Source organism: Pezoporus wallicus, unplaced genomic scaffold (genome assembly GCF_028554395.1).
Source record: "Pezoporus wallicus isolate ANWC-B61680 ecotype Strahan unplaced genomic scaffold, APGP_CSIRO_Pwel_v1 contig_3952, whole genome shotgun sequence".
Taxonomy (NCBI): domain Eukaryota; kingdom Metazoa; phylum Chordata; class Aves; order Psittaciformes; family Psittacidae; genus Pezoporus; species Pezoporus wallicus.
This window is the reverse complement of record NW_026635034.1, coordinates 9730211-9753477: the sequence shown is the minus strand read 5'-3', so window position 1 is coordinate 9753477 and position 23267 is coordinate 9730211. Positions and strand designations below refer to the sequence as shown.

Below are 23267 nucleotides of genomic sequence, written 5' to 3'. Positions count from 1 at the left end.
CTCTTTTAAGTGCTATAATCACTTAGTGACTCTACACTGACTTAACTGGAAAACAGATAAAAACACAATGCCACTTGAAAAACAAACAAAAAAACCAAAACCCCCAAACAAAACAGAAAACCACACACTAAATGAGAGATCATTGTTCTTGGGAAATCCCCTCATGAACAAGCCTAAGGAATACATTTTGCATAGCAGGTAACGTACATAAAGGAGAGAGTTGAACCTTGCCAAATTCCTACCAAATTTTGTTCCCTTATACTAAAATATCTTGGATGCCATATTGTCTGTTGTAGGGAATGGAAGGTGGTAACACAGATATTGTCCTAAAAGTATAAAGAAACCACATGGTCATGGAAGACAGTAGTAGAATGAAGGTCAGGAAGCCATTTACTGCTAACGTTACCCTCAAGTTAATGATTATTGCCATTAATGCAAGCCAGAACCAGATACATCCATGGCATTGCTATGAGAATTGTCCGTTCTGTTATTAACTGTTCAGAGATAGTACCATAATCCCTCAGAAAAACTATCTATTCCAGTATTTTACCAGCCCAACTATAGCCAAATTTTTGCTGAAGTCTTATATAAGCCTCTAAATGGAATTTTTGTGCCTGTTACTCCTTATTCTACTATAACAGTAAGCATGAAAAATAGATTATTCCTTTCATCTTTGAAGAGAAAGGATGTGTTTAAAGACATTCTTACCTACACTACTTGTCTCTTCTCTAGTCTGGACAGTCCCAGCTCTTTAACAGTGTGGTCATGGGGCATGCTTTCGATAAAGTAGAATGAGACTAGTTATGCTTTTTCTTGCATTAGTTTACTCTGTCATAACAAAAAGTGAGCAGTATAAAATTAAGCTGGATTGACAACAGTTTGAAAGAAAGACTCAGACTGAACACGCTGTAACGTGAAACTGAAAAACATTATTTCTGAACAAACAATTTATCATTTGAACTTGTTCTCAGAGTCTCGTGCTTTGGGCTGCGGCTGTGAGATAGTCATGTTAATTAGCAGGATGTCTCTGAGGGACTGGGCTGCTTACTGAAGAATTTTTGGAATGGATAAATCCAGTAAACTAATTTGTGGGTTTCTATTACCTAATTGCTTGTGTGTAATATAATTCTCTGTTATATATTCTTTCTTATGAAACAATCCTGAAGATGTTTCAACAATTCTCACAAGACTGTGTTTAGTTATCACTGGAAACTGGAACACCACATGGTCATTTAACCAATCCCACTGTCTTCAGGTACAACCAAGATCATACTTTTTACAAGGCAGCTCAGTTGATCTGTATAAAACAACAGTATGAAAGAATTTTGGCAAGGTCCTCTTGTATTTATTTCCTATACATGGCCGATTATAGTAAATATTGCTTTAAATGCATAAAAAAAAAATCAGTTCTTTGCAGTACAGACTGTGTGAGTGATGCTCTTTAAAATAATTTCAAGGTAAGAGCATCCACATTGGATGCCTGAAATAGCTGCCAGAAATTCTCAATTCATCAGAAACTCCAGACTGAAATATCCAAAATATGAAGCAGTTGAACAGTTTCTCTGACCAACACAGAAACTTGAACTATCACAGTCTCTAATTTACATCAGTGCTGTTTGGTACCAGGGGATACTTCTCCCCAGTATTATCTGCTGAAATACATAGCAGTAGAAATTCTCAGCAACACTCTACATGTTTTAACAAACAGTTGGGGGGTTTTGTTTGTTTGGTTTACCTACAAGCAATTGAAAATCTTCTCTCCATAACATTTTATGTCTGCACTGATATCAGTATATTACCAGGAAATCATCAAGAATGTCACAGATCAGACAAATTCTAACAATACAGTGATGACCATAAAAAAAACAAAAAACAAAAACCCCACCTTTCTCATTGTTCTAATTTAAAACAATTAGATCAAATGTTTTCATGCACTGAAAAGAGTAACAGATACCCATTGAAGCTATTGATCAAAGCCTAGTGGCCTAATGACAAAGAAAATTGAAAGAATATGTAAAATAATCATCCAGTTATGTGAAAGACTTCTGTATTATACAACCAGATCTGAGGCATTAATGAGTGGTCAGAGGGAACATTATGCTTGCAAAGTCTGCAAGGCAATTTGGAGGTGTACGCTTCCTAGACAACACTCCCAGAAAAAAGCAGATTTCCGTATTTCTGCAATCAACTATTGAAAATAGCCAAGAAATGAATATGAGTGGAGTTTTATTGCAGATTTTAAAGTTTGTACAAAGCTGAAAACTGTACAGCCAATATATGTCTTTCTTGTAATTGAAAATTAAAAAAAGCAGGCCCCTTTCCCACATCAGATGTCAAACTCAACCAGAAAAAGGAAGGTGACAGAGAGCTGCAGGACTCTTCCTTTGCTGGCACTGAAAAAGCTCTCATATCACTGATGTTTTGTTGAAAAAAATAAAACCTGGTCTGTTATCACTGACTTAATAATACCACGACAAGATCAAAGCTCTTACCACCTATACTACATTAATTAAAAGAGCATCTTCTGTCCTATTTACTTCTCTATCTTGTGTATAAAAAAATATACATTTCAAGGAAAGATGTATTCTTCCTGTGATAGCCCTGGGTTTTCTTGCTGAGATGCATACAGTTGTAGGTAAGCTCTAATTTGGTTATGGATTATGAGTTCCCATGTTAAATCTATGCCAGTATTCCATGGTCATTTAACAGAGGGTTACGTTATTTTCTGTTAGAAACATTCACTCCCTGCTTACCATCCAATCATATTAGGGTTACGTGTGATCCTGCAAACAGGAACATTGCCCTCACTCTATCTGCTATGACAGAGCAAATGCACAGTGGGGAGCCAATGTTTTTTCCAAGTCTCTGTTTCGGAACAGATGGGGAGATTTCAATGCATGTTTTGGTATTATGAGTCAATATATGATTGTGAGATCTTGAGATGTATTTTATTTCTGCAATTTATCATTTAGGAGTTATAATGATGATTAGTATTTTATTTTAAATAGGACTATCAAATATCACTAGTAGAGCCTAATTTTAATGAAACTTCCTGAGTCAATGGAATAGTTACATTGATCTATTTCCATTTTAATCTTGTGGTTAAACATTTATAATTTATTTAATATACTTTACAAATTCTCATATACTTTCAATTGAAATCCAATGCATTAAATAAGGAGATTATTTTAGAAAGCACAAGTGCTATAGACGTGATTGAAAATGTATTCAGTTCAAAGCAGTTACTCAGGAGATTTATGCTATAGTAAGGTTGGTTTTTTTTTATTATTAATGTTATTGCTAGAGCAGCAGATGACAGTAATACTTAGTGCTGAGTGAAAAAAAGGTATCATTTTCACGTTTCCAGGGATTTAATGGTAGCCCTGCTCATATCTTTGAGCAAATATATTTAAAACTTCATATCAAATTTACTGAATTGCTCATCCAACTTTTAACACTACCTAACTCATACATTTAAATGCAAGAAAGTAACTAATCTCTTACCTTTGTTTATTCACAGTGATACGAGGTATGAAATTTCAAATGTTATTGAAGTAATACAAATAACTCAATAACAGAACACAATCTCTATAGGGGAAGCGTGTAAAGTTTCTAAGTGTGTGTTTTCTCTGAATTAACTATTCTAGTACCGGCATTTGAATCTGTGAAAGGAATGGGCATCCACTGTTTAATACAGTCGGAATACCTACTACTTTTCCAGGCAAATAGAAGTGGCGTCTGGGTCATACATCTTTCAAACTCACTAGGGAATCAACCTCCTCATCAATAAGGTAGCGGATTTTAGTCAAAACAAACAAAACCAGCCAACCAACCAAAACCCCTCCAAAACCAGGCAAGTAGATGTGCTACATAAGAAGGTAACCTATCATGTTATGACATTGCCCCTTCCTGAAGAAAACAGAGGTCTATTTCAAATTGCTGAAGCCTAACAAATTGTTTCAATTGTTTACACAGTAATAATGACAACTAACGTGTTCCTTATAGGAGGAAAGTAAGGTAAGAGAAACTAAACAATATTATGGCTTGAAGACAATTATTTTACATTGTGATGAGTGGTTATTTTGAAGTTGCCTGTTGCACACAGTGACTAACTAAAGATTCTGAATCTTAACTGGGCAGTCTGCAGGACCCTGAGCTGTTCTGCTACTGCTGTGTAAATTCAGGGTTGCTTAAAAAAAACGACATATCACTTTTATCATCACTGATACAGATTTTCATCAAGTTGTATCAAATTAAGATACAGTTTTGAATAGCATTATTAGGTACAAACATATTAGACTTTTATAATGTAGTAGCAAGGTTAGATTATTATGTGTCAACAGTCTGCATATATTTTCAGTAAAAATGCAAATAAATCTGTTGTATTTAACAACCACTGAAGTTGTATACCCTTTTTTATTATAGTTTCTTCTTTTTGTAATTTACGATACGTTTTCACACAGCTTCCATAAAATACCTACTAACTTCATGTGATAACACTGTGGTAGATGCTCTCAGGGTAGACTGGAACTTTTCTGAACAATTTAAAATATCTTGCTAAATAAACAGTTCTCTTTCACTTAAAAACTTCCAAAGGAAATCTAGGGTTTATATTAGCTTTTCAGAATCTTTAACTGACTTTAATAATAGTAGTAAAGTGCACATCATATACTTGAGCACACGGTAATTGAGCTGAATAAAGAGTAAATGCTGAAATATTTTTGCTATCAATAGAGGAATAACACTCAGCAAATTGATACTATTATCAGATTGAACACGTTCTCAGTCAGGAATGTGTTGTATCCCAAGGTAATATTTTCAGGAAAGTAACAGTATAGTTCCTGTGAATTGGGATTTCTGGTACTGTAACATGTGTTTCTGAAAGAAGTTCCAGGAACATTGCCAGAAGTTGAACTGGCATGAAATCATACCCAAACTGTTGTCAGTGTATTAAAGACTGAAACATCTACTTTGGAGTCAGAACTGAATTTCTGGATATGCTGACAACAAACTATTCCATATTCAGTTCAGAGGCTGTGGCCAAAGAAAGGAGACAGAAGGATCATATTCTCCACATCAGACTTCTGGACAGCTCTCAGTCTTAAAACGATTAGACATACAAACAGCCCAGCCCAGAGCCTAAAGCATACCAGTTACTATCACATTCCCCCGTTTCACCTAGGAAAGTCATCCTGAATAAAAATGCATTTACCTTGCATGGTGAGTATCAGAGACACAAGAAGGCATTTATAGTGCAAGCATTTTGTATGTAAGGTTTGAGTGTGAAAAATATTACTGAAGTTCCTTAAAAAAGGAAAATAAATGCCACCAACAGATGCCCAAAAAGACATAATTATGAGCCGTATGATTACTATATCATAAAGTCACTTCTATGCTCTTTCCCTTCAGAACTTGTTAATTTATTATTGCTATGAACATGCATAATATAGACAACAAATATTTTCCAACTAAGTAACTATTTTACATGGTAGCACTACATTACCTAAATGTAAATTCACAAACCAAGGAACAACAATATCTTCTGTACTTACAAGTAGAATTTTTCATCCCATACTGGATTCAAGTTTCCAAAGATAGTCTTTGTTCTCCGCTTGGTTTTGCCAACTTGCACAGTAACATATGGGTCACTTGAGCCAGTTTTGTCCTTAGCCTGTAAGCCCTGAGCACAAAGAACTGCAACAAAAGGAAAAAAATATGCTTCAGCCCTCATAGCCTTCATTGCCAAGAAATAAATGAGACACTAATAACAGCAACAGGAAACAAAGCCTTCAAACTGAGGTCTCCTAAAACAAAGCTTTCTGGATGAATTTTCTCAGCACCTGCTATGCTCGAGATGGACAAGCCCTGTCTAACTACCCTCTGGACTGTATAAAATTTACAAATATGGTTTAATAGGGTAATAAATTTAAAGATTCACTACAGAGCACAAAAGACTTTTTTTTTTTTGCCATGCATAATCCAGATAAGCTTCTCAAAATTTTGTTTTATCAGCACTGCAAGTAATGTAATATTTTTGTATAACTTTGAGTCTAATCATCCCGAAAATTTCCACTCCTCATCCCCAATAAATGAATCATTATTTTCAAAATTTCTCCAAAGGTCCAAACTAAAATTTCCAAAATAATACCTCCCATTGGCAAAAACCTGCACTGTGGATTATGAAACTAAACAGGAGAGGCATGGTTATGACTTTGTAATTTGTTTTCGTCATGTGAGAGATGTACTATGAGGATTTTCAGATTACTTCCTATTCTATCACAGACAGGGTGACAGTTCAGATCAATTATCATTAGCTGCTCGTGTATTTGTTAGCCCTTCTGACAGTTAATGCGGGTGTATAGTTACTGTATGCACATTTTGTGGCAAATAAAAATACACACAACTTGATTTTCCATCATAATTCATAAAACTAGAAATCTCAGCAGAAAGCAGAACTATCAAGTAGCAGCCTATGGAACCCAGACAGCTGCAGCTAAAGCACATGCCATGGCTCCCAGCATCAGCAGAGCTTGGTTTTATTTTTTTGCATATATTTCAACTGTCTTGGTGGCAACATTTAGTTAAAATTCTGTAATGCAAATCATTCTGGATAATGAAGCTCCCCCAGTGTGCTCAGAAAAATGATTATATAACAATGGCACCTTCTTAGGAGATCAGCTCTCACTCTTGAAAAGACTAACCTTTTAGGAATAAACTGCAACATATTTTGTCTTCCCTGTTCACTGCAAATCCAAGGGGAAATTTTTAGAAGGCAAGGAAGTATTCCTCTCCTATTTATAGGAGAATTAAGGGCCAGTGTCTTCCAGAATTGCCAGCTATTATAGTGGCCTGAATACAAGGCAGCCTTGAGTATCCTTTTGCAGCAGAAGTAAAAGTAAGAATGAATTAAGTATTTTCCCTGATGTATCTCTCCATATCCCCTGTGCTTGGTGACAGTCCCAAAATTCAACAGCTATTCTTTATGTTTCACATACTGTCTCACAACCTTCAGAATGGCCTCCCTTTTTCCTAATCCATCTAACTCACAATCTCAGATTTTCTTCTGATTTCTCCTGGCACATATCTGCTATTCTCAGCTCTGTGTATACGTTACATATTGCCCCAAGTGTGACTGGGCTTTAGTTCGGACTACAGAGCCATGCATAACTAATAACACACCTACCAACTCTCACAGAATAATTTGTTCATGGTTCACTTAACAGATGCTTTTGTCCTTTCCCTCCTGAATGCCAGCTTTAAATTTCAGCACTGCAAATGGCCATTTCATCTCTCAATGACCCTTCCTTGATACATTAAAAAAGTGCCACAGAATTGAAAAGTACTATAGCAAAAATTTTAGAGCACACAACCCAAATACATTTACAAATTATATACGTTATAAATGTACCACTGTACTAATAAATTATGTACATTATAAAACACATACAATACCAGAAATGAAAAGAAAAAAAGAGATAGTTTCATTTTTATGTAAAGAAACCCCCTTTTGGCTCTCACACAAAAGAACATTACTATTATATTTAGTGAAAGAAGTGTGACTGTGCTTAGTTTTGAAAATATCGTTTTAACACTTTGCGACACAGTAATTTGAAGATGTGGGTCTAAGTCCAGTTCATTTTTGTTCTCAGTTATAACAGCTGCCATAGCTGAAAATGATACCTTAACAAAAACATGTAGATCCAAATGGCTGAACTTACTAAATCACAACTCTCATTTTTTAATCCCATCCAACAACAATGGAAGATTTTTGTTGCAATTCAGCTTGTAAATTTCCATCTTGCTTGATGTCAGCCAGTTCTTGCAAACTAATTGCAAAGTATTTTGGCAAATGAGTTCAAACCCCACCAGAACTCCTCATTTGGAAGTTTTTTTAAAAGGCAGAAAATCCAATTTCCAAGCTTTTTAAGTGTAAAGATTAGAGTTTTTGTAGGTGACACACACCAGTTTTAGCAGCAAAACCATGTAACAATGGAAACACGTCCAAACGTTCATTTTCAGCAAACAAAGAATGGATGATGAGTTTCAAATAAATGGGGGTTGGAATTGCAAGATGCAGTGTTCTTGGCATCAGAGTAATTAAAACCCCATAAACGAAATTGTGAACTCTTGCAGTTGGTGGTAAAAAGCTCAGCACTAGCACAGAAGACATTGTTAGGACAAAGAGGAGACAAGAAGACTATTTATCTTCCTTCCTAGAGGAGTGGAATATAAAGTAGTTTTGCCAACAGCTGTAACTTCTTCCAGCTAGCATGCTATAAATTCAACCAAGGTACCAAGTACACAATTGAACACAGTTCCAGGTCTAATTATAATAAATTTTATTCCCAAACCAGGAGACTAGGAAAGAAAGGGCTCTTAGAGCAAACAGTTCAGAAGAAAATTTACCTGTGATTGTTATTTTTGCTGACCACTTGGACGTGCCATCCAAAACACTTTGTTTTGCTGCTTTTGTATATTGCACAAAGTCTTCTTTGGAAATATTAAACATCTCCTGGATCACTTCAAACACCTCTGGTCTATTCTTTTCTCTGATCTTCATTCTTTCCTTCATAGCACTGATAATGTTCTGTGTTTTATCTTCTGCACCATGTTTGGAACTCTTCTCAGCAGCTCCTGCAATAACAGAAAAGGTCAAAACTTTTTTACAAGAATTGTTATCTTATTTCTCCTTTAATTCTCCAGCCAATTGCCAGTACTGCAGTACTCAAAGATGTACCCAAATAATTTTTTAATTTCCCTTCTAAGTCAGCATGATGTAACAATATTTTCATTCCTTTTGGAGCAGAATGGTACAAGAAACCGTATTTGTCTAGTTAGAACAAAAAACTCCCCCAAATTAACAGAAACAGTATTCAAACAAGATAATGTTTCCATTGCAGTTTTTTAAGAGAATTTTTATTTTGACAATAAGGACATTAATCTAGATACCTGCTATGCTCTCCCACAGTGGAAATCTAATGAACAGGAGAGAGAAATAGACATAGCAACTTTCTTGACTGTTTCCAGATACATCTTGATATTTGCTGATGCTGCCTGACTCATGGAAAGTTTTTCATTCCTTCCAGGAACAGTGTTAATAAAAAGTTAATGATGACATAAATCCATTTAACAAAGCATTCAAAACCTATGAATGTAAGCATTCCCTGGATTTAAGCATTTATATTAATTTGGAACTATCCTAACTGTAACGCTGACTTGACATCCTCAGTCTGAAACACCAGTGCACTCCATCCCTTCATTAAACATCATGCATCAACAAAGGAGAGCTTCACAAAGCTCAGTGTTAGGAGTGGAGTCTTCTGATGGCTATTAAAGCCACTCTTCCATGCTCTGCTTACCAAAGTGTAGACATGTACTTAGCTTTTTACTCTGGTTGCAGCTGTACAGATTTAAAGGAGTGCTTTTCCAAGAATTCTAACACTGGAACCATACAGGGAATTTCTGCAAGCAATATTGCCCCTGTGCTTGTGTGATATTAAACTTAAGGGTCTAACCTATAGATTAAATCAGAAAACAAAGAAAATACTCAGGTTATTTGCTGATTTGTCTGGGACATATTACAGGTTTTATTCACAGTTTTTCCCAGGAGAACTCTGGAGAGATTTCTCTCTCTAAAGATCATAGGTGATTTCAGAGGGCCTTTAAAAGCCAAAGTGAAGTTCTCCTTACAAAATGAGGAAAGTGTTTCTACTCAGTGTCTCTGCTATGCATATTGTATTGGAATAACTCAAGCGTACTCTCGAAAAAAAAACAAATGTCCATCTTGCAGTTGGGCATGAGAAAAGAATGGTTAAAATGGTATTACAAATGTTGGAAGCAAAAAGATTTCTGCAGTGCTAAAGAAGTTGTTTCAAGTCTTGACAAGACTGACATATTAAGCAAGATGCAAGAAGACTACAAATGTAATCAATGACACATTAATCACCTGCTACAGGTATTGTTGAATTTTAGCCCATGTTGTTAAACATTGCTCAGGGGCTCATAGCACTGAGCATGACAATCATCATCATACTAGCAGCAGTAAGTACTTTGGCCTTCCAAAAGGTTGTGAAAACATCACCCAGCTAGCCATCCTCCATGCCTGGGAGGATCAAAGTATTATTGTTCCCTTTAAATGGACAGTAAAATTAAGACAAAATTATGTTGAATCACTCACCACACAATTAGAATTCAGATTTCTTAATAATGATGAGGAACACAGTTCCTTCTCTGCACTACTGTCAAATATCCTCTTCTTTTGAGTACATTATTTTTGTTGAGGCACTCTCAGCTTGCAATGGCTAAAGAAGATCTTGATAAATCCTGAAAATCTCTTTGAATAGGTTTGTTTTTTTTTTTTTAATGCAGAAGACTAAAGTTCTAGTGATTAAGAGTTTTACACACTGAAAAACTATGAATTGGTAGAAAATGAATTAAATGCTACCATGAAACCAAATACCAGTTAAAAATTCTCTAGGGATTTTATCACAAAAGAGATGATTTTGAGCTGCCTAGAAAGAGTGACAGGTACTTCCTGCAAGATGCAGGAAAGCAACATTTTTCATCTCTTGTGTTTTCTGCCCTTACGTTAAAAGTACAAATACAACGTCATGATGAATTGATAAACCACAGACACAGTCTGAGTGGCAATAAAGTATTCCTATTGAAAACCTTGCTGCTTTTTGAGACAGTACAGGTAAAATTGGAATTTGCAGTAAAGAGAAATTTGCTTTATGTTTTACTGAACAATCACAATAGGCTTCTATTTATACTAAATTATTTATTGCAGCTATTGTCACATCCTCTATTGCTGACAGTCTAACAGCTCTTTTCATGCAGTATTGATCAGACTAATTAAGACAATATTCTAACATATTGCAAAGGAAGTGAACAAGCCCCTTTTACCCTAGGGACTGATACAAATGCAACATGATTAAAATCAATTCTGATTTAATACCTACTATTAGAGAAAGGGTACCTTGTTGAAGATGAGAGGTCTCTAATGAAAGTAGTACTGATTTTTCTTACATCTAATTTAGAACAAGCTTAGATATTGATGTTAAAGAGCTTGAGATGTCTACAGTCTACGTTAGCAATCATTAAGCATATAAAAAAATGACAGAAGCTTGGAGGGCAATATGTCCTATTGATTATGAAATGGCCAAAAGGACAACTTTAATAAAAAAACCCACAATGAACCACATTCATTTCACTTTATGATACTGTTAAGCTTTCTTATAGAACCAACTGCGCTGCTCAATTCATTCTTCAGTGAAATGTTAAATATTTTAACATAAAAGAAACAAAGCACATGAGGTTAATTTTCAAAGCAATCTAACAGTCAAACCTGCTGAACAATCAATCTGTTGCAAAAATATGTGACAGGATTCTCAAAAACATTTGTATAGTAATGGGAAGATTTGGATCCCTTAGGTGTGTCAAGTATTTTTTTTGCCTCCTAGAGGTTTACTCTTTCAAGAATCAGTTGTTCAATGCTTTCAAACTTGACACCACAGGTGACTGCCAATCCTACTTGTTTTTTGCAGGCTCTCTCTCAGCATTATCATTTATACATTTGTAAAGACAATATGGCTCTTTGAGCCATTTGTTATGTATTCTGGGGCAGGTGATATGGGCCAGCAAACCACTGGGCTGAGTATATCTTCAGATAAGTGAAAAGGAAGATAAAAAGGATACTTTTAATCTGTATATTTTTGTAGCTTTTCAGCTTTAGCTTTTAACCAAGATTCACCTAATACAGGGATGGATACATATCTCATGTCACCTCCATGGTTGTGGCACCATGAAAAGCAGCTCAGCTGTTCTGTAGATAACAGAAATTATTTGCACTTACTGAAGAAGCTATTCACAACTACCTTCTTCACTTGACAGACTTCTGAAAACTCACCACCAACAATCATATTAATGCTGCACAATATACTTCTATAATACTTTATTTTCACAGGAAGCATTCTTTTCTCACTTATGAAACTATCCTACTTACTGTTCCATATTTTTGTATATTTTATAGCAGTAAGTAAGTATTAGGAATACAGTAAATATTAGGAATATTTTTTTATCTCTGTTTTAACATTTCTTGAGTTTTAAGTTAAATAAAATAAGGAGGGCTTATGTCATGTAACAAATTGTTCTGGATATTGACATTGGCAGGAGAAAGTAAATAATATACTGGTGCTGCCAATGTTTATTTTGTAACTGACCAGCAACATTCATCAAGTTCCAAGGACAAAACCAAAATTAAAAGTCAGTATTTCATGAAGTTTCTGGAAAGTTCCTTAGCCAATAGATACCAACACGCTTTCACTAATTTCTGATGATCTGTCTCTTCATTTTGAGGAGTATCTGAGTGTACACACAAAATCAAAAGGTGTTAAGTACTGCAAAGCTTTAGCTGTCAGGAAATACTCACTCTGCAGGCAGTCAGCATTTAGGAGGTCTTGGCACTTCTCATGGCATTTGACACCACATTCAGTACATCTCATGCCTTGCCTGGCTATGCCCCAAAGTAGACCTTCACATTCATAACAATATGTGGGAGTTGTAGCTGTCCAGACTTCAAAGTTATGAGGTGTAGTTGATGATATTGGATAGATCAAAGCCTGCAGCGTCTTCTTGAAGACATGTATTTTCTATTGGATAAATAAAAGATTTAGGTTGAAGTACTGGTTAATACGAGTGAACTGGAGCTAAAGCATATACCTTTACATTTAAAATGTTACAAAATATACATAGAAGCATGAACTAATTTGCAAAATACTAATTAACTCATTTTGCCTTGCACTTAGAAGACAAAAGAACCCTAGATGCCTGTCTAGTTGTACATCTGGCGAGCATCTTGGAATTTGTGTGGTTTGCCCATATGAGCTTTAACATCACTGTTGCCATTCTGTAGTATAGAAAGCAAGGCTGACTTGCTCAGTTAAGCATGTGTTAACACTCCCATAATTTGAATATTCCCCAGTGGTAAGTATATGAGAAATGCAAGACATTAGCCTATCTAACAACACACTGACACGTTCTTGGTTTTATGTATCTGAGTCTCGACTAAAACATGTGAGATTCTGCTAATAATAAATTGCCCCATAAAAAAAAATATTTTTTTGCACGTGCATATCTGCATAACATTGCACAGAAACATCAATTAAAGCATTTCTGCTACCATGGGAAAAAACGTATAGCCATAAATCTACTGATTTATAGGTTCAAGCACCACAAATAACAAAACCAAATGTTAAGCAGCTTAGGCTGCAGCAGCCCTTATTAAAGTTCACAGTTAAATGCTAAAAACAACATCTGTCCTGTGAAGCCTGGCAAAACAAATGCAGTCAGACTTTTCATGGACATTTTACCCTAGCACCCCTGAGAACACTGTAGAGCTGAACTAGGAAAAGAAGCTGATATAGCAGGAAAAACTAAAACAAATACAGAATTCTCTCCAGAGCGCTTTCTTAACCTACTCTAGACAATTAGCCATCTCAGAACTCCCCTGAAAGCAAGCAAAGGTTAGCACTGGTTTGATCTAGCAGAGGGACTGGGCTAATTCATGGCCACGTAACTCAGCAGACTTCATCTTTGTGCATTTCTCCACCCTCTCCCTCCCAGGTCAGAGTCTACCAGCTACAGGTGTCAGAAAGAAAACTTCAAAAACAACCTAAAGTCAAGTTATGCAGCTTGTTGAGAAATCATGTTTGTCAGAAACCACCGTCTTTGAAGATTCCTTTGCAGACTACACTCTCACTCCTGAACTCTAGTAGTATCAGTACAACTACTACCCTTTCACCCTGTTCAACTTCACTGTTTTTTTTCACAGTATAAATAATTTCAGAATTTTGCCCGTAACTTGTATCTATTTCTGAAATGGCACTAAGTAACAAATGGCACAGCTCTATAGGGCTTGAACTAAACATCTGAGGGTAAAAGAGGTTTTAAGCTGAAAATTCAGTTGTTAAAGCAAACTAGAATTGTAGATACTTTTTTTAAATATTACTATCTAGGAGCTTTCATTCCTAATACTGTTCCCTGCTTAAATGCATCTGTTATTCACAGAGCTCTGGGCACGGCAGTATTTAGCACTGCTAATATAAAGGAGATTTATTTAGTTACCTGTTTATCTTCTAAAGTGAAATTTATTTCTGTCATATAAGACTACGGATACTTTTTTAATGTCAATAGTGTATTATTTTTACAGACTTGCAGCTCTCTGTTCTGCAAAGCAATTAAATGAATGCTCAGCTGAAGTCATGTGTTTAAGCATCACTGAAGTTAATACTTTGACACTTTAAAATGTCTTTGGATCAGTGCCCGAGAACCTACAAACTCACTGTATCATGAATGGGTTATACCAGAAGGATAGCAATGTCACGTGGCACAGCTCAAAGCATTTAACCTCTGGTTTTAATTTTTTGAGTAAGTAGCATTTGATTTTTAATAAAAGGCATTACCTCAAAGAATTTCCATACTGAATCTAAACAGCATTAGTGACTCTTCCGTCAGAGTCACTAATGTTCCCTCCAGAAAAAGTTGAAGGAGAATAAAAACCAAAACAGCCTTAATCAGAAGAGTAACTTGCCCAAAGGGACTTTTCTTCCTTAACTTTCATCGGTGACTGCACTTCTTCTGGTTTTGTGGAGAGTATCTGGAGAGTTCTTTTATGCCTGAAAATGCCTGCTCTTTTTGTTTTCAAATCTTGCTCTACTAAGTTTTAATAATGCCTTAGGGCATTAAGTTCTGCTGGCTACTTGCAGATCAAGAAGAAAAGTATTACCTTTCACTTGTTTTAGACATCTTGCAAGTAGTTTTATTAGCTTTACCATTACATTTATCCTGTAGGGAAGAGTACCCACTTCCCTTTAGTATGTTTAGTGAGAGATGGCATAAAACAGGCTTTTCTTATTCACCTCTCCTTCTGAATTAGCTTTTTACTTTTTCTCAAATCAACATTTATGTATCTAAATTATATTTGTTGTCTGCCTTTGGGCTTATGTTTTTAAGAATTTCATAACAAATATCTACTTCTGGTACACAATTTTTCATTTGGCCTGGTTGAAGTGGAGGCCAAAGAGTATAATGGCATAAAAATATATTCAACTTATTTTCCCTTTCCATTTCTCCTGAACCATAGTTCAGTAGTTTCTCCTGATTGACAGCAAGCATTAGAGAAACGTTTGCTGTCCACTGGGATTTACTGCTGCCTTTTTGTATCCTGAACAGTACCACTAAAGTCAGAATGTGCAAGTACAGTTCAAATTATTCTCTTTTCCTGCATTTGTTGGCAATTTACATGGCCAACTAAACTTGCACCTTTAGCCCTCCAAAGTCATAACTTGGTAGTTTCTGCATGAGGAAAGCCATGTATATGAACATTTAAACCTGTATTTACTGTCATAAAAGGCAGTAAAGCTTATAAATGGTTTACTTGTTTGTTTAGCAGATGCCTTTTAGTAAAAGATAGGGAGTATCTTAGGGCCTTTTACTGAACTTAAATGGTTTTATAGCAGCTATAATATAAATGGAAAGTCTCTATTTTGCAGCACTTACACAGCGTAAGTTTGTTCTCTATAATTTTCCTTCAACCTTTAACTCCTTTTTCACATTCCATAGCTCTCCATTCTATCTACTTTTGTTGTTATTTTGACATAGCAGAACAAAATAACTACTGCTCCTACTGAAAGATCATTTCATATACCAGCTGCTTCCCACCTCATCAATCCATCCCTGAGCACTACCAAATTGTTCCTTTAGGATTACCATATAAGCACAGAAAGCTCACAATAAATAAGAGAAGAGGAATGGGCATGTGTGTACTTGTGTTATGTGTTTCAGCTCCCAGAATACTTGTCAACGTATTCTACTCGAACATTTTTCCACTATCGATCTTAACAACGGTGTAAGAAAAATTCAACACTTCTTTTTTTTTCCAATGTAGGATATATTCTAGATGTCAATGTTTTCACTAGCAATATAAGGAACACAAAAGGGGCCTTTACTCCTTCAAATTAGTGCTTTTGCTTAGTTTAGCCATGTAAATCTGCTTGCATCACACCAAGTACTGCTGAAGAAGATGGCATGTGTTGTGGTTTTGTTTAAAATAAATTTCATTTGCAAAAAGTGAGTGAAGTCAATAATGGAAACCGACAATACACGTGTTTTACTAGCTATGAGAATATGACTTTTCAAAAGATTCTCCTGGTCACTTCTTGTATGAATGAAATACTTCTTCATCTAGATCCCATGTGTTATTAAAAGAAGTTACAAGTACAAAATCACATAATGTCCCAGCCACCCATAAGGACTTGGGAAAAAATTAATAATCATACAGAAATCTTGCAGAGTCCTGGCATTCTAATTGTACTGAGGGTGTGATGAACAGAGAGAGATCCTGAAAGCCTGCAGGTAAAGTGTGGTGCATCTGGTCAGTTTAAAATAAACGGTTTTCCAAAGCAACTGGCTTTTTAAACAAAGTTTTTCTGATTAGTGTCTTCTAACTGTCAGCAGAAGCAAACTTGTTTCTGTCACTGTGAATCAGGCAGCAAATTCTGTTATGATACCTGAAAGCTCCTACAGAATAAACAGGATGCTTATACACTCAGTTTTATCCAGTTTGGAATGTCTAAGGCTGAAATAAGTTCTGAAGAACTTTGAACAAAAAATGTCCCTATTATTTAAATTACTTAAACCTGTCATTGAAACCACTTACCATTTCATCATTGTCTATGGAGGTCCGGATGAGCATTGCCATGGAAATGCCAGATTTTCGAGCTGCAAGGGTCTGTTTAAGGCAAAATGCAAAACTGTTAAAAATTATACTAGTAATTTCAGTTAGTGACTCTAATGGAAGGCAAGTAGTACTTGATTATGCTATTTGATTAAAGCAAAACTGTAGGAGTTACAAAGCTTTTAATTAATGTTTTGTATCACAACGACCTTTCAGGTTTCAGTACATAATGCAAGCATACTTTTCATCATCATTACTGTTTCCTTCACCAGTGCCCAGCTTAACTGACATTCCTAATATAAAACCTGGTATTCAGAGGTTTTTGACTCATATTTTTTAAACCGCAGGCTGTCACTGTTTTTCCGCTTTGCCAACCAAATTAATGTGGTACAAGGATAGGCATCCTGCCCTAATTTGGAACCTGTCTGTGCCTTCAGCAACATGGGAGATCATTTTGCAATAGTCTTATCATTCAAGTTGTCAGTCCAGATATTTTTTTCTTAATTCAATGCTTCTTGTCTTCAATAAAAAAGTCTGGGAAACTGAAATTTGATTTTTACCTTAAAAGACAATAGTTATTCAATACTATGAATAGCTATGTGGATAAATACTCTGGTTCTTGGAGAGAGGTAAAAAGGCTGGAACCCTGTCTCAATCTGTCCTCTTTAGTCCACATGATGTTATGGGTATTATAGGAATATTTCCCAGTTCTTAAGACTACATCCTTGGTCATAGAGAAAATGTCATTTGCTCTAGCATAGTACACGAAAAGGCAATCAACGTATTTTTAATATACAAATTTTATCTTCCTTAATGCAATATTCCTGTAATTAAATGGGTCCTTGAGAATTAGAGAGTATAATGATCAAAAGGAAAAAGATCCCTGTGGAAAGGAGTTCTGTGTGTTTTCCCAATAACATTTCAACTCTGATTATCACTTCTGCCATCAGCAGTCCTTCTGGCCTGACAGAGACAGGTAAGATTTATTCTACTGTACAAGATACTAACCACAACACTCCTGTATTACTGCATTTTACCTGCAAATTTGGTCTTATGCATCCTTCCCCCTATTCTAAATAATTTCAAGACTGCCTGTACACTTTTGCTTTATCTCTGTTTTCCTGTAATCCAGCATCAGTTTTGTCATGCTTGCTGCCCTCATAGTCTAGCAGTGTGAGGGGGATCAATTATACCATCCACTAACCATAAATCTGTTGTTGCCTTTGTTGTGAGGATACGGATTTTCACCTTACTGTGAAGTGGGTCTCTGTAGCCCCCCATTACAGAGCTATTACAGAAAAAGATTCAATGATATATTGCATATGACATCCTTATTTTTGTGAAATACATATCGGTTCAGAAGTAACTTAGGTTTACATGAGCAGAACCACATCATTAATCTTTGGATTAATTAATTAATTAATCTTCCAATTTTATAACAATGACATTTTAGATGTTGGTGAGATGTTTTTTTTTTTAAATTTATTTAGAGATATTAAGGCTGTTAATTTTAAACACTTTTCCCTGAGAACATATGCATTCAATTTTCAGTAAGTTTCCCTTGATAATAATTAAACTTGCAGATAGATACAGAAATATTAATCTTTTGAAAACAGTTATAGACTAGGAAGTCATCCTTGGCACAGAAACATTTTATTTATCACTGTCCTATTACAGTTACTATGGGATGCAAAGAACCTTCCCCCCTTTTATTTTAAACTCTGAGCAGTTTACCAAGCCTATGCCATTAATTTACTCTCAGTTTTCCCACTTTGTTATTAATAAGTAAATAATTCTGCTTCTCTGTGACTGTATTTCCTTCTATTTCTGTGAATATGAGAAATTCCATTGGCGTGCACCACTGAGATTAACAAAGTGACCAGAAAGATGAAACAGAAACTTTTTGTGACAAAACCTAATGCTACAGGACCCCCAGCTACACGCCAAAGTAGGAAATGGCAAACAAAAATGGGCCAGAAATGTTAAGAAACAAGTACTGAACAAACACAGAACAGTGTCTCTGCTTAAGGACAGAAAGAAGCAAACAGGAATGAGTATTTTGGAAAGAGGAAGAGAAAACTGCTGCCAGACTCATTTATGGGAAACAAGGATGCGGGATATGAATGTAGCAAGAAAACTTTTCTCCCTACTGACCTTCTGTTTTTAAAGAAAGAGTAGCAAGGAAGAAGGGTAAGTGCTGCTTATTACCCAGAGCCTCCAGGAAGGAAGTCCAAATTGCCAGAGCATTGAAAGAACATGGTGAGCAAAAGGAACCTGAAGCCATTCACCAATTTCCTTTAACAGGAGATGAGATTCGCTTACTCTCTCAAACTGATGTTCAGATACTACCTCATGTCTTTAGGCTTATGAGAATTTGACCTGCAGACTGTGAAGATCTCTATGTTGGCACTATTGCATCATGAACATTTGGGCCCCTCATAACAGCACAAGACTTATGGAGTAGCAGCTGTGGGAACTGGGGTTGTTTAGTCTGGAGAAGGCTCAGAAGGGACCTTACCGCTTTCTAGAACTACCTGAAAGGCAGATGGAGCAAGGAGGTGACTGGTCTCTTATCCCAAATAACAAGTGGTGGGACAAGAGGAAAGCATCTCAAGCTGTGCCAGGGGAGATACTGGATATTAGGAAAAAAGTTTTCACTGTCAGAGTGGTCAGGCATTAGAACAGGCTGCCCAGGCAAGTGGTGGAATCACTGCCCCTGAAAGTGTTAAAAACTATGTAGATGAGGCCCCTCATGACATGGTTTAGTGGTGAACTTGGCAGTCCTGGGGTAACAGTTGGACTTGATGATCTTAAAGGTCTTTTCCAGCCAAGTTGATTCTATGATAAATTTTGGAGGAGGGAATAAATAAATCAATCAACCAATCAAACCTAAAAACAATGAAAGAAGGTGCCAAAGCAGAACACCACTTGTTTGATTTTTAAATGTTTCTCCAAATCCTTGATACATGATTTAAATTAATGTAGTTTACTTTATGTTCAGGTCCTTTTAGACCCCTGCATTAACTTGTATCTACGCTGTGTTATGTATCACCTCTGAATTTGCCTTAGTAGCTTCAAAGAATAATAAAAAAATAGAAGTAATCCTAGCAAAACCATTGAAAAGTGGTAATTCCAAGTAAAAGAGAATTTGACGCAAGATACAATTAAATGTTATATAAAAAAAAATGTGTAGGTGAAAAAAAAAGAGCCTCCTGCAATGCTGAGATGAAAGAAAGCTCTCTTTTGAGCAGCAAAAGTAGCAGCGAAGAAGCATCAGTGAGGGTAATGTTTTGCAACTGTTCATGAATGGTGGCTGTGTCATGCAATACTCACTCCTTTGTTTTTACAGAGGGTTTCAGGTTTCCCGATAATCTTTTCCTCCACTTCGTTTTTTCTTTTTTTCCCCCCTCCTTACAAGAGTCTATAGACTATTACAAGAGGGGAGTGAGTGTGTGGGGGAAGTTGAAGATAAAATATTTATTACCACTTGACAAATACTGGTTTATTTGTAATGCAATGTAAAACTTACTCATTACTGTTTATATGGAATGGGCAGTTGTTTCATCCTATGTGTTCTCTTCAAGAGTATGAACCAAGCAGACTGTTTTAGAACAGCATCAAGGAGTCACAAATTATTCTGTGTTCTTATAATCAAATGATAAAGCATAGTAATAATACATTCTTGAATGATCAAGAGAAGAAATCTGGCTGAAATAAGGACTAAAGCATAGTGAAAGAAAACCAGAGTTAGGGACCTTTGTCTATTGGCAGATCAACACCATATTTGGCCATTGTGAGTTAAGTAATTCTAACCTCCACTGTAACTATTTCTACTCCTTTGCCCAGTTGTAGTCCCACCTCAAACAATAAGCTCTAACTAGTACAAAAGACAGAATATGTTTGTTTAAAACTAGAAGTCACAGCAATTACATCAAGCGCACTCAACTCTTCTTTCTGACTCCACTTTAGATAGTCTGTTCAAACACTTCGTATTGCTATTCAAACAGCTGTATTGTTACTCCACTTGCATGATGATTTCTTCTTTCATTCTCTTTCCTTCTTATGTCAGATACATTCTATAAGAACTCTAATAACAATCCATAGTGAAATACCTGACTGCAGCAAAGAGAACTGTTCCTGTAGATGGACTTTATTGCCTTATCCTCTCTAATGACTCAATCAAAAAAAAGCATGGAAAGCAGAAATCCCAGAGCATTAATGAAAGCACTTGTCTTAGAGATTTAGGAGAAAAAGAATGAAAATAACACAACTGCTGTTGAAAACTAGATTTTTCAAAATGTGAATTTATGGAAACAAATGGGAATCAAAGATATCTTCTTAAGAAGATGTACATCATTTTGTTACACTTTATATTGAGATAGCGTGACGAAAGCATGAAAGCTAATGCAGAGAAACTGGAAGTGCAGAGAAGGACCAAAGTTGTGGAAAAAGAAATTATTTCCATGAACCATTAATATAGTTATCAGAAAAAATTACACCACAGTACCTAACAATCTTAAGTTGCTTTGGGAAATTCACCTTTTACAAGAGAGATCAAATAATTTAGTTGAAGAGGATTTAAGAGTAGGGAACACTTTCAACTTCTCTTGATCTAGGAATCTAAGGTTGTTAATTCCATAGGAGAAGCATCATGACTGGGTCCTCAACAGCCTGCTTGTATCATTAGAAAGGATATTTGGAAAATACAGATAGCCTTTTTCTAATAATTTTGGCATAAATGATGCAAAGGACAACACGTTCACATAAGGCAAAACTTCACTTAGGATTAAATTCTTGGTCATAAAGAGTATTTCTATTTTCCCCCCAAAAATGTCATCATAAAATACAACATTCATAAAATCTCTAAGTTATTGAACATTTTAGAACATTGTAAAAAGCAGTGTAAACAGTGTAAAAGCACTTACCATAGCCTGAAAAATCCAGCCAAAATAGGAAAGAAATCATAAAGAATATTAATAATTTGCCAGCTTTATTGGTAAAAAAAATAATCAGCTGATACTTATTTCAGTCAGTGTCAGAAGTAGATATTTAAAGAAAATACAGTTAAGAGCTGTACAGTAAGTCCATAATTATTAAATTCCAGAACAAATCTCAGATTTAAAATTCTGCACTTTGCACTTACTGAAGGTAGAATTCCTTCAAGAGGAGTTATCCTTCAATGACTGGATGGTAAAGCAATAATCATTGACATATTTGAGTACTAAAAATAAAGTTTCATTGCACCATTCAAAATGTAAATTTTCTTTTTAGATACACTATTATTATGGCTTTCAAAGTGAATAGTTACTATTAAGATTTTGATGTCTTAATTTGTTCTGAGCTATACCTATCTGTAAACAGTTCCAACAATTAAGAATAAAGCAAATTGCTATTTAATATGCATAAAAGCATCATAACATGGCTGTAAATTATATTTGTGCAATACAAATTACAGTAGAGTGGCTAGTGTCAAAAAGATGGATTCAATGAATGTAGACTCACTCTAGTATGTTATAAATCACAACTTTTCATTGATTTCAGAAGGAATTCTACTCCAAAATTGTTGCTGTACTCTCTTTGTGACCATTCAGATATTGTGGTATATTACTGTAGAATGACTGAACAGAAAGGCTAAGAATACACTGAGCAATAATTTGGCAAAGATTGATCTTTTAAAGACAACTGTATTAGTCATTTACTTTGGCTGACTCCCCATCATTTCTTTACAACAAGAAATGGATTGGGGGCTTGCTACCACCAGAGACTAAATATGTATTTTATTTAATTATGAATTCTACACTTTACAAGAAGAGAGGAATGTGAATGGCATTTGAAATTCTTCACACAGAGAGATTCTATTTAATGTTGTTTAGACTGGAAGTCAGAATAAATCTCAAAGGAACTGCCATTCTTTTTATTTTTCTGAAATTTATTTGTCTAAATTATTATTGTCTACAATGTCTGCTAAAATAACATACCTGGTCTGTACCAAAAGCATGCATAACTCTTTAAAATATTCATACTGAAACAGGGTTACTTTTTAAAAGGAACTTCCTTTTTCAGTATCATAATAAGTCAATCAGTATATCCCGAGCACTCAATAACAGCTGCCTTCACACAAAGCTTCACACAGCTAATTCAACACAAAAATGAGTAGTTTATTACTACAGGAAATTCACATTACTTGAATCCACAAGTAATATCTAAATACTACATGACATATTCAGACTTACCTAGTACATTATAACAACTGCTCTCAACATTATAAAAACTGCTCTTTACTCCCTCCATCCATTCGCTCAAGATACCTTTTTTCCACAAACCAGTTGTTGACAAACTATAATTCGCATGCACAATAGTAATTATAAGAAAGATCTAGACAACTGGAAATAAATCAGGTTTCATAGCCTCAGAAGTTACTTACCACATCACGAACAATGGGAAAAGATTTCTTTCTGCGTAGGTCTGGCATGCTATCAATTCCATACAGCCCACGGCCAACACTGTAGGAGTTGAAAAGGCAGAGATGAAA

At 35.5% G+C, this 23267-nt stretch overlaps 1 protein-coding gene across 2 annotated transcripts in view; it reads right to left on the bottom strand.

The window, feature by feature from the left end:
• Window positions 1–23267, bottom strand: part of UNC13C (unc-13 homolog C) — a 145923-nt gene that overhangs the window by 81365 nt on the left and 41291 nt on the right. For both annotated transcript variants that reach the window (XM_057397818.1, XM_057397826.1), the window contains exons 5-9: window positions 23160–23238; window positions 16718–16789; window positions 12431–12650; window positions 8407–8634; window positions 5553–5694 (exon numbers count right to left, since the gene is read on the bottom strand). In XM_057397818.1, the coding sequence (XP_057253801.1) occupies window positions 5553–5694; window positions 8407–8634; window positions 12431–12650; window positions 16718–16789; window positions 23160–23238 (741 nt within the window). The remainder of the gene's footprint in view (window positions 1–5552; window positions 5695–8406; window positions 8635–12430; window positions 12651–16717; window positions 16790–23159; window positions 23239–23267) is intronic.